This window comes from Solanum tuberosum, unplaced genomic scaffold (genome assembly GCF_000226075.1).
Source record: "Solanum tuberosum cultivar DM 1-3 516 R44 unplaced genomic scaffold, SolTub_3.0 scf00225, whole genome shotgun sequence".
Classification (NCBI taxonomy): Eukaryota; Viridiplantae; Streptophyta; class Magnoliopsida; order Solanales; family Solanaceae; genus Solanum; species Solanum tuberosum.
This window is the reverse complement of record NW_006239149.1, coordinates 380,529-392,798: the sequence shown is the minus strand read 5'-3', so window position 1 is coordinate 392,798 and position 12,270 is coordinate 380,529. Positions and strand designations below refer to the sequence as shown.

Genomic DNA, 12,270 nt, shown 5'->3' with positions numbered 1-12,270 from the left:
GCATCCATGATTTATCTGCCTTTTATAAATGTCGTCTTCTGTTTGTCCACTAGTCGGTGTATGCCTTTTTTTCAATTTTTCTGCCAGTAGCTTGGCAATGACCTTGTAAACCCCTCCTATCATATTCTAGGTCTGAAGTCTTGAACTCCATTTTTCTTATCTTTTTTTCTTATCTTCATTTCCTGTCAGAAGAATTCCTTCTTAATGCATCTATCCTCTTCTATCACACTGTCTGAGGCTGGGAAAACAGACATCATGCTAGAAGGTAATGCATGTAAAACATTATTAACCTAAGTCAATCTTCCTCCCAAGGAAAGATATTGACTTTTCCAGTTAGTTAACTTCTTCTCATGCTTTTTTACCACTCCATTCCAACTTCTCCTAGATTTACTTTTGGCACCCAAAAGCATTTCTAAAGATATTGTTGGAAGCTCACCCATTTTGCCTCCCAGAATTGTTGCCAGTTCTCCACCTCCGCTACATATAATTGATGGGATATATCAAGCTCTTCCCCCAATTGATGTGTAGCCCAGAAATTGCTTCAAATATGATGAATATTACCCTCATGATCAACATGTGTCCTCTCACTTCTTCACAAAAAACTAAAGTATCATCTGCATATTACAGATGAGTTATCTCCACATTGTTCGCTGCCCTGTTGCCCACCTGAAATCCTCTGACCCAACCTTTCTTCCTTGGTTTTGTTTGAATAATGTTGGTCGTTCCTTCCCTTGCTAGGATAAAGAGAAAATAGGATGGAGGGTCACCGTGTCTCAAGCTCCTCTGGCAGGAAAAGAAACTACTTGGGGTTCTCTTAATTAATAATAAGAGAATTAACTGTACTAATGCAATATTTTACCCAATTGATCCATGTAGCTCCAAATCCCATCCTCTGCATCATGGGAATCAGAAAATTCCAATTCAGGTGATCATATGCCTTCTGTTTGTCTAGCTTACGTAAAATAGCAGGCTACTAACTTCTTTGCCTGGACTCCAGCCACACACTCATTTTCTATCAGCAGTGCATCCATGATTTATCTGCCTTTTATAAATGTCGTCTGCTGTTTGTCCACTAGTCGGTGTATGCCTTTTTTTCAATTTTTCTGCCAGTAGCTTGGCAATGACCTTGTAAACCCCTCCTATCATATTCTAGGTCTGAAGTCTTGAACTCCAAAGCTCCTATCTTCTTAGGAATTAGAGCCACAAAGGTGGCATTGAGTCTCCTTTAAAAAATTCCTACCTTATGTAAGTTTTGCACTGTTGCAACCAACTCTAGACTGATAATTCCCTATCAATGACTAAAGGATGCCAGGGAGAACCCATCTAGCCCTGGTGTTTTGTCACCTGCACATGCTTTTATGTTCTCGAGGATCTCTTGTTGTTCAAATGGTGCCATCATCAAATTGTTTTCATCTTCTCCTATCATGGGGCAATTCCTCATATCTAGCTGTGGTCTTTAATCTTCTCACTTAGAGTATAACTTCTCATAGTAGGCAACAATCTCCTCCTGCACTCTTCTGGTTTAGTCAAGATTTTCCCTCTAACTTTTAGCTTGTCAATTGTGTTAATTCTTTTGTGAGTATTTGCAGTTCTGTGAAAAACCTAGTGTGTCTATCCCCTTGCTTTAACCATATTATCATGGATTTCTTTCTCCATGTAGTCTCTTCCCTTTTAGCTATGTCTCCAAATTCCATATTGAGTGCTAGTATAGAAGCTATCTCTTCTTCCTTTAGTGCTCTGTGTTCCTGAATCTCCTCTAGTTGAGTTAGCTGTCTCAAAACATTGTGCTTCTGAATACCCAAGTTACCTTGAGAAGTCTTACTCCACTTCTTCTATTTCCCTTGTAGAGCTCTTAGTTTCGCCACCCCAGAATGTAGTCTGCCTTTCCACTAAAGGTGAAAGAGTCCCACCACACTTGCGCTCTTTCATTGAAACCCTCTGTTTCCAACCGTCAATTTTCAAACTTGAAGTATGACTTTCTACTATCCAATTAACATTATAGGTGAGTGGTCAAAAGTCACTCTGTGTAGGATATTCTGTCTGATGTTCCTGAAGTTTGTATCCCATTCTTCTGAAAATAAGAATCTATGTAGTCTAGCTGTTGTGTGTCTGTCACCTTTCTTCCAAGCGAACTACTCCCCCTAACAATGCTAAATCCACTGGCTCCATATCCTCAATAAAATCAGACAAGTTTATCATTCCTTTACTAATTCTGTTGCAATTTTTCTTTTCTGGATCATGTCTGTCTGTGTTGGAAGCCTTAGCAGATTACACAATCACAAGGTCCTGAAACTAGCCTCTAGCTGCCCCAATCTCCCAACAAGTCTCTTTACTCTCCTTTCTATTATTTGGGGAATAAACCCCTGTAAGGTGCCAATTGAAATCATGACACTTCCCAGAAAAACTACAAGTCACTGAATATATTTCCACACTGCTGAGCACTCCTTCCCGTACGCTTTTGTCCCACATACTGACTGTACCTCCTCTAGTCCAACTTTCCTCCAACTGAACATAATTGACTCACTTATATCTGTGATTTCCCCCTCCACCTTCACCACCTGGAAGCAAACCTCATCAGCTTACCAGGTATGTAATATATTTTTTGATCATTCCCTTTTTCCTAGCACAATTCAGTTTCCTTGTGCTCCAAGACTCTATATAACTTCATTATTCTTTTCAGTTCATTTACTTCTTTCTTTTTAATGACTGACTGCTCCCTTGTTGTTCTTTATTTTTTTGCTTGTTATTATCTATCTTCATAAGAAGTTCTTTTGCCTTTTGGCTTCTCCTCGTACCCTTTGAAATCAACTCCAAATTCGGTATCAACACGATGATGTCTAGTTGAATCCAAATAAGCGTGCTTAGTGTTTAAGCATTTTGTTCTGTTGGTAATTGAATCTTCAATGGAGTTGCATCTTCTGCTACGATGTTGGTGTTCTCTCCTTGCAGCTTCAATTGTATACTCTTCAGTTCCCCTCTCTCGACAACTGTTGACTCTACAGCCACCAAGCTCTCCTTGGTTTGTTCGAACTGGAAAATTTGTTGTTCTTCCTTATCCTGAGTTCCCAATTTCTCAAAGCTTATTGTGTGTACTGGGTTGATAAGTTTGCAATTATCTCGATGTTTCCTATGTCCATCTCCTGGGCTTCAGAATTAGAATAACTTTCTGTCTTCTCTTTTGCTTCCAAGGTTCTAAGGCCCAAATTAACCCCCTTTTAGGACTTGGCCCACTACAACACATAGTCGCCCTTTCCATTTTGAATTCTGCTCACGTGCCTTCCAATTTGAAAACTCCTCATTTTCGAGGTGCCCACGTGCACGTGGTTTGATTTGAGGACTGTTAGATCCTTCACTAAAAAGGGTTCTCCCTTCATTACCCTCTGAACCATAACCTGCACCTTCACTTTCCCCCTCTATTTTCATTGGCAGCAGAGCTTCACACCAGATCGGAATAATATTCACAAACCTTCACTGGTCACCTCTATCGACTTCGGTACCATGTTTCTGTTGCCCTTCACCTTGATATGAATCTAGTATAGGTTATTTTTGAGAGATGTCTCCTCTTCTGTCTCATTAAATCCTCCACACTGATCTCCAAGCTGCTTAAATATTTTCTGGTACCACATGCTCAAAGGTAGCACTAGAAGTCTTATCCAGACCCAGTCTCTCCTCTCCTTACTTCTGCTGGCCAACACTTTCGTAGTTGACTTCCACCAGTCGATATTAAGCTTCATCTTCTTCTAGATCCACACTGTCAACATCACGTGCTCTATCGAAAATCTTGAAGGAAGTTCAAACAAGAACTGTCCTTCGTTCATAGTGAAAACACTAACACCTGTGGCTGACTTCTAGGTATTGCGTACCCATCTCCTTACACCATTCAAGATTGGAGTCTCCTGTAATGGGTTCTTAAATTTTCCGACAATACATCTATTGAGCAGATCCTTCTCCGATGCCGACCTTCCACCCAGGATTTATATACTATCACCTACAACTTGTATTTGTGCCTTCTTCGTCCTCTCCGTCGTTCATCTGTTGTTGTTGAAGGCTTCTTTGAAAGAGGTTCCAAGTTGTCTTTCACTGTTATTCTGTGCTTTTTGTTTTCCTGGTGCCACGTGGATAAACTTTGCTATTTTGTGTGCAATGTTCCCCCAACCTCCTTTGTATGAAGATTCCGGAGTAATAATGACAGATTTGCTCAGATCTCGAATGGAAATAAAGCTGACATAACTACCATTCTCGTGGTATTTAAGAGTGCAACAAAATTCTGAGAAGTGGTCCTTTAATTTCCATTTCCGAACTACTTTTCCCTGTTACTTTAATGCTTCAATAAATACTGAAACTAAGCACTTCAAGACTTTAATGCTAATCTTCACCCTCATTAAATTCTGACTTCGCTTGATCTATTCATACTAGGTTTCTCCGCACCGTATTTACACCTAATGATTTCATAAGATTTGAATCCTGAATTGTAGAATATACTTTTCCCCCAATTGAAAAAGTTTCGGTCATAAGTTGCCAGAGTAGGCCCACAGACAGAGTGAAATTGGCTTTAGGTTTTAAGTTGACTTACCTTGATAGCCGTGCCTGAGAGCATTTTTATAGTTCTATCATATGTCCTTTTTAAACTATTGTACATATATTATGGTGCCTTCTTCCTTTTCTAAGAATGAAATAACTCAAATTGTCCATTTCTCATATTCATTGAGCCATAATCAAGCTGGCGATAATCTCTTCTAGCTTTTATTATTATGTCCACATTGTTTGATCTACATGAATTGCCACCAATCTAGTATCCAATTTCAATGTTAATAGATATTGCTCTACTCTTGGCTCTTGCCCATCCCGTCATTAGGAGTGCATAACCAATTTTAAAGCCTATTTTTTCTCTAAATTTATCATCACTACGTACACAAATATTTTGGCTTAAAAAAAGGGCCGCTTAATGTAGACTCGTAGAGTACTAAGTAGGTAACCCTTGCTCAATAGAAGTATTCAACAGAAATTTTCATTCATAGGTGATTCAATAATTTCAACTTCTATCTTATATACCCCATTAGATATATCTATATGTTCTGGTCTTAAAAATAACTAATATGCAAGAAAATATGATGGTACTTCCGTCAATTATGCCAAAATTGTGGGGGGTATATTTTCTTACAATTAATGCTAAAGAAGATAAACTTTTGGTGAAGCCATCAGACCATTCCTGTTATTGTATTACTTGACCACATTGCTAAAGACCATTCAATATAAAAACTACCTTGTGCAAAAGAATTTGATTTTAAATTCTGTCAGCCTTAAAACTAAGACTACACATAATCACAATAAACGGAAGTTTGACTATGACAAGACTAAAACTGTTTTTCAGATATGAGAGGACTCATTATGTTCCAAAATCTTATTTACTAACACTCAATTAAATAAAAGGACAATAACAGGTTATAGCTTACTTGTGTGATGTGTCATAATATTATAGTAATAGTACAACATGATCTTATAAATTGAAAAGTGATTATGAGTCATGAACGACCGTACTAAGCTAGTTGAGGAGTATTTAGCCAGTTCCTGATTTCATATTCTCGCAAGTTTCATCCATTTCTCATAATATTTGCAAAGGACTTCTTTTCGTGTGTAAAATTTTCTACCCTCTATGGAACAAAAGGAACCAAACTTTAAAAGATTGAGCCACATAACCTGTCAAACAGACAACAACCTTTGTTCAAGCTTTTATTCTTGCATCCATGTACTTGTGATATACCTTGATTAGCCACCATTCCAGCTTTCCATTTCAGTGCTAATATATATTGCTCTACTTTTTCCCATCATGGCATTGGGGTTAGTGCATAATCAATTTTAAAGTCTATTTTTCTCTCAATTCATCATAACTATGTAGACATTTCGCTTCAAATAAACTACAAAAGGCTTAATCTAGAGTACTATAACCTTTGCTGTGAGAAATCCTAAAAGTCAGTAGTGCACACTGATTTAAGAAATCTTCTAGAGAAATTAAATAAGATAAAAATGAATCTCAGTACCATGTCATCTGCATGACCATCGTCACGGTGTAGAGACACAGTGATAGCACTTAAATCAGCAACAGCTCTACTACCGCCGTCATTGAGATTAAAGTGATTTGTCATTTCTTCTTGTCGAGGCCACAATAATAGCATCATCACTGGAACAAGTTCAGTTATGTGACATAATTAAATGCCCTTTAAGTTGCCCTATAAAGAAGGAATGACGTCCACTTTGGGACCTAGGACTCCATTGTGTGTGTATGGATCTTTTTTAATTGATTATATCTCTAAGAGATATAAAAGATTTATCAAATCCCAATATATATAAAATTATTTAACAAATAAAATTTCCTTTTAAGTAGCCTGAAAATGATGGAATGAAATCAACATTAGCTAACATGATTCAAGAAGACTTCATCGTACATGGAGCAGTTGTTTCAACTGCATATCTATAATTTAAAATTCTATAATTAAATTTTAATTCACAACTACTTCTTTTTATCAATGTTCCAATTTTTTTTTTTTTAAATTACTTGAAATTGAATCCACGGTCTTCATGGTTATTTTGCAGTAGATTTTTTTCTACCATCAGAACATCTGCGATTTCTTTTAGTCCCTAACATACAGGTTTCTAACCAAGCTAAGAGAACTCTTGGCGACGGCTAGACTAATGTAAGTGAAACATTAATTGTTAAGTGTGAATTTCAAGTTCCAATAGTTAATACGACAGATAGGATGATTGTTTCCATTGTGTTATGTTATTACTTAAAACCATATTATGGGAGAATGTTGATCTTTTAGGACAACTTCCTTGTGTGATTTTTGGTTCTAAAAGTATTCTCCTGTTGAAATTGGAAAATGGGGCCTGTGGCTGCAAGTGTAGCTAGGCTTTTCCTTTCTGTTTTAGACGCTAGGAGTTTCACAAGTTAATAGTTTATTCCATGCATGTTTTACATTCTTTTTCTACTATAGAAGCTATCCATCTTGTGAGGAGAGACCAGTGGAGAAGTAAAGGGAGGGGAAGAAAGACCTGCATATGGTGTTTAGTGATGTAGAGTAGACTCACGACAGTCCCAAGAGAGGTCCTATGGGGATGTCTTCAGGCTAGAGGTATGCTAAAAGCTTACATCAGGGTGAGGAAAGACATGATGGAGCCAAGACCCAAGTAAGCATAGTGGGAGGAGACGCAAAACACTTCTCGGTCAAGATGGGGTTGCACTAGGAATTAACACTTGACCATGTTATTTTGCCTTGGTGATGATGAATTGATGCACCATATCCAAGGTGAGGTGCCATGGTCTGTTATTTGCAGATGATATAGTACTGATTGATAAGATTTACGGTGGAGTTAATGCTACGTTAAAGGTTTGGAGACAAACCATGAAGTCTATAGGGTTCAGGTTGAGTAGGACCAAAACAAAATACTTAGTGCAAGTTCAGTGATGCATTTGGTGAGGTAGGTGTAGAAGTAAGTTTTTATTCATAGGCCATCCCCAAGAAAGCAAGTTTCAAGTATCTTGGGTCTTTAATCCAAGGAAATTGGGAGATGATGATGATGCCACACATTATATTGGTGCGCGATGGATGAAATGGAGGCTCGTCCCCGAGTCATGTGATAAAAAGATTCCACCAAATCTTAAGGGTAAATTCTATAGAGTGATGATTAAACCAACTTTGTTATATGGAGCTAAGTTTTAGCCAGTCGACAACTCACATGTTTAGAAAATGCAAGCTGCGGAAATGAGGATGTTGAGATGGATGTGTAGTTATACTAAGAGATATAACATTAAGAATGATAATATTTAGGATAGAGTGGGGATGATTTATGTGGTAGACAAGATGAGGGAGACGAGATAGATGGTTTGGACATGTGAAGAAGATATGCGAAGATGCTCCAATAAGGAGGTGTGGGAGGTTGGGGATATATTGAGTATGAAGAGAGGTAGAAGTAAGTCAAAAAGTGAGGTGATTACACCGTATATGATGCAGTTTCAACTTATCGTGGACATGTCCTTAGATAGGAGGGTATGGAGGTAACAAATTAGGATATAAGGTTAGTAGGTAGTTGAGCTATGACTTGCTTTACGGTGGGTTTAGGCTTCGTGGGAGTGCTGTGTCTGTCGTAGTATTAGCCTTGTGCATATAATTTCTTTTACTAACAATATTATTTGTTGCTGTTATTTTTTATTTTCCTTGGATGCTCTGTACTGCTTTCCTTGTTATTTGACATGTTGTTCTTCATTCTGGGATTTCCTTTTTTTGTGAATACTTTGATTTGTTGCACTTGTGCCGATGGTCTTTCGGAAACAACATAGAGGTAAGGTTTGCGTACATTCCAACCTTCCCAGACCCCACTGTGGGATTTTACTGGGTATGTTGTTGTTGACTCACTCTCATGTCTGTTTCTGCGTCTATTTGTTCTCCTAATTGGAAGGATAAATCTTCTTTTATAAGGAGATATAAAGTTTGAAGAGAAGAAAATGAAGGAGAGATAACACACAATCTATATTTGGTAGCCATAAAAAATTGAACCTTTTTTTGAGTTAGTATTGTGCATATACTGAAGTTGTAATTGGACTTGCAGGAAACCGAAAGCGAAGACGACCTTCTTGATGAAGATGAAGATGTGGAGGACAATGACCACGAATCTGAGGTTCCAGAGCATGCTGATCCAGTAGTCCAAAAGATAGAAGCTTCACCAGCTCCTAAAGAAACTGAGAGACAGCTATCAAGAAAGAGAGAAGGAAGAAGGAGCTTGCTGAATTGGACTCGCTTTTAGCTGATTTTGGGGTTGAACAGAAGGAGAAAGGTCCAGACGACTTACCTGGTAATTCTTCTTCTCATTTACTGATTACAGTGTTATCCTTCTATCTCCTCCCTTAGTAAATAGTGATCGAAGTTGGGTGATGAAATTGATGTCCTACCTCCTTAGGATTGATATCATATTCCTTTGCATTTTATAGACTCTTTTAAACATGTCTACTTTCTTTTCTTTTGTTAGCACTTGTTGGTCATCATGTGGTTAAGATGGCTAGCTTCATTCTATGGGTATCTGAAGGTGAATTTTCCTAAATGTTTCTCTTATAATTACAGATGTTGCCAATGAGAAGAAAGAGGGTCAGCCAGCAGAAGATGTGGAAAAGAAAAATGGTGGGGCTATAGAGCCTAAAAGTGCTAAGAAGAAGAAAAAGAAGGATAAAGCATCCAAGGAGGTGAAGGAATCAGAGGATCAGCCAAACAGCGTAGGTGCAACTGTTCTACCAGAGGAAACTGGAGGAGCTGAGCAAGTAGAAGATGCATCTACGGTGGATATGAAGGAGAGGCTGAAAAGGGTGGCATCGGCAAAGAAAAAGAAATCCGGCAAAGAGACAGATGGTGCTGCAAGAGCTGCCGCAACAGAGGCTGCTGCAAGGAGTGCCAGGCTTGCTGCAGCAAAGAAGAAAGAGAAGAGCCATTATAACCAGCAGCCAATGCGGTAAATTCTACCCAGCTTGGAATGATTAGCGTCAATGGTCCGAGTTCCAAACAGTTTGGTACACCAAATCGTTGTTTTGCTGATGTAGAAAAAGATTTGGGCTCTAAGTTTTGGTCTTTAGGGCACAAGACTATGGACTAGTTCTTGGAGCTTAGATTAAAAGGTAAAGAGAAATGAGAAAAGTTTTACAAAAAAAATAATGTGTCTGGCTGGACAATTTTGCTGTATGTGAATGGTATTTGGAGATCTAGAGAGTTAAGTTTATGTGTAAAAGTAGCACATTGATGCTAGTGCCTATTGAACTAAGGTTTGGTGAATGAAATACAAGTAGAATTGTTTTTTTATTGGTTATGTGAGGCATGATCTCGCCTGTTAGTTCATTTTCTTTGTTGAGGCGATTGTGTGGACTCCGTATGTCCCCGGCTTATACCAGAAATTAGAGAAGGATGTGAGGTGAATATACTATTCAGCATGTAACCTAAGTTGCACAGACTCTTCACTTTCTGTGCAGCATTTATGTCGGATTCTCCAAAAATAGTTTTTGGAGAATACGACAAGCACTCGTTGATATTTTTGAAGAGTTCGAGTAACATAGCCTACTGAATTAGTTGAGACGTGCACAAATTGTTCCTTTACCATCTTTGCCTCATTTCCCTCTTCTTTTGCCACTACAGCCGCTAGCCTCGGTACCACTCTCTGCTTCTTGTAAATTGACTTAGCTTTATTTTTAATGATTTGTCTGTCTCGATGGATCGCTAGAGACGACCAACGATTTTCAGATTTGGTCATGCTCCCTCTCCTTGCACAGACAACTTCGTCCTCGCCAAAGAAGACGGGATTGATTTGTGGTGGAGGACGGTGGAAGAAAGCTGAAGCTACAATGGTGTTGGGAGTGGGCTCATGATAATGTCCAAATTATGGTGATGATTGATGTATATTGTATGTTATCTTCAACAAGTCGTCTTCTTCTTTTTCGGTTTGTATCTCCATTGTGAATATAATCTATTGAGTGAACGTATACAATCTATTATGATTATATACAACGAAATTAAGTAAATTCATATGATCTATTGTTGATTGTATCCAAAATTGTATTTGTTGGTACAACCATTAGAGTGATTAAATTCACTGTATTTCGTTATATGAGAAATAAAATATAGTTTGTTGAGTGACTGCATACAACCTATCATATGATTGTATGCGTTGATGCAACGAAATTAAGTAAATTCACATGATTTATAATTATGCTTGTATCCATCAAGATTGTATATATTAATACTTCGAGAAAATGGTCAAATGAACCCCCAATCTATTAGTCAATTCTCAACTACACACTTATATTTTACGGGGGTCCTATTACCCACCCTAAACATTTTAAAAGTAGAATATATTGCCCCTTAAAAGGTCACACCCAGATTTATGGTAAGCAGTGTGTTGCACGTGTGGTGCCACGTAACATATATGGTACTTTTTTATATAAAATATAATTATTCTTTTCTTTATTCTATTTCCCTTCTATGTTTTTCTTTTCTTTTTCAGCCGATTTCTTCTTTTCTTTTCCTTTTCTATCCTTTTCTTTGACTAAAAATTTTCTGCCATTGAAGTGGAAACTCCAAGTTCCATCTGTAACCTCAAAAAAATTTAGTTTCTTAATCTAAGTTCCCAATTTTCTTATACAACTATTTCAACATGCAATATTTGGACCTTTTTCAAAATTAATTTGTGGGTCTCATACCATTGGATATTCATCGGCTTCAAAAACTTCAATATCTTGATTTTGGGGAACAATTTTTTCAGAGATATCCGTCGCCAACCGAAAATTTGACGGAGCTATAGATCTTATATATGCATATGAACTTTATTTTTTCGGTAAAACACAATAACATAGCCAATCTTGAATACCTAGGTTCGGTATTTAATGGTTTTTTCTGATGAGAATATTGTTGGAGTTTGAAAAGATTAAAAAAAAAGAATGAAATATGAATTTAATTGGTGAAATCCTTAAAAGTTTACCAACTATCGAAGTCTTGAGCATATTGATTTGGCTTACAATAATCTAAAAGGAGAAATTTTATTTGGGTTGTTCATGTTAAAAAATTTGATGTTCATATACTTACTAGATAATGTGGCCCGTGCTATGCACGGACCCAATAATATAAATGGTATGTTTTGGGGCTAATAACCGAGTTTTTGAAGCGATTGTTTGCGTGGATAAAGGAATAAGTTTATTTTATCACAAACCTGTACTTCCTTTGACGCTATTTAAGGCATAATAAGACTACCCACATACAACATTTTTGAAATATTTTATGTTGTCAATTATCATGATTTATAGTATTTTTACGATAGATTCACTTCAAGAATCAGTGGAATTTTTTGTATTTTTTTCAAAACATATTTTATATTGTCAATTATCATGATTTATAGTATTTTTACGATAGATTCACTTCAAGAATCAGTGGAATTTTTTGTATTTTTTTCAAAACATATTTTATATTGTCAATTATCATGATTTATAGTATTTTTACGATAGATTCACTTCAAGAATCAGTGGAATTTTTTGTATTTTTTTCAAAACATATTTTATATTGTCAATTATCATGATTTATAGTATTTTTACGCAATTTTTAAATATAAAAAAAAAACAAAAAAAACAAGACAAATAAATTAAAATGGACCCAATATATGTTATTTTTGTTATCTCAATTTATGTGACACAAATGAAATTTGGAGAGTCATCCAAATTTTCATATTCTTTTTTTAAAATGTTTGAAG

The 12,270-nt window shown here is 36.9% G+C and overlaps 1 protein-coding gene across 1 annotated transcript in view; it reads left to right on the top strand.

Annotated features, from left to right (window-relative positions):
• Window positions 1-9,839, top strand: part of LOC102583003 (translation initiation factor IF-2-like) — an 11,114-nt gene extending 1,275 nt beyond the window's left edge. The window contains 3 exon segments of the mRNA XM_015313002.1: window positions 8,605-8,746; window positions 8,749-8,847; window positions 9,114-9,839. Coding sequence (XP_015168488.1) covers window positions 8,605-8,746; window positions 8,749-8,847; window positions 9,114-9,499 — 627 coding nt within the window. The 3' untranslated portion in view covers window positions 9,500-9,839.
• Window positions 9,840-12,270: the final 2,431 nt, after the last annotated feature.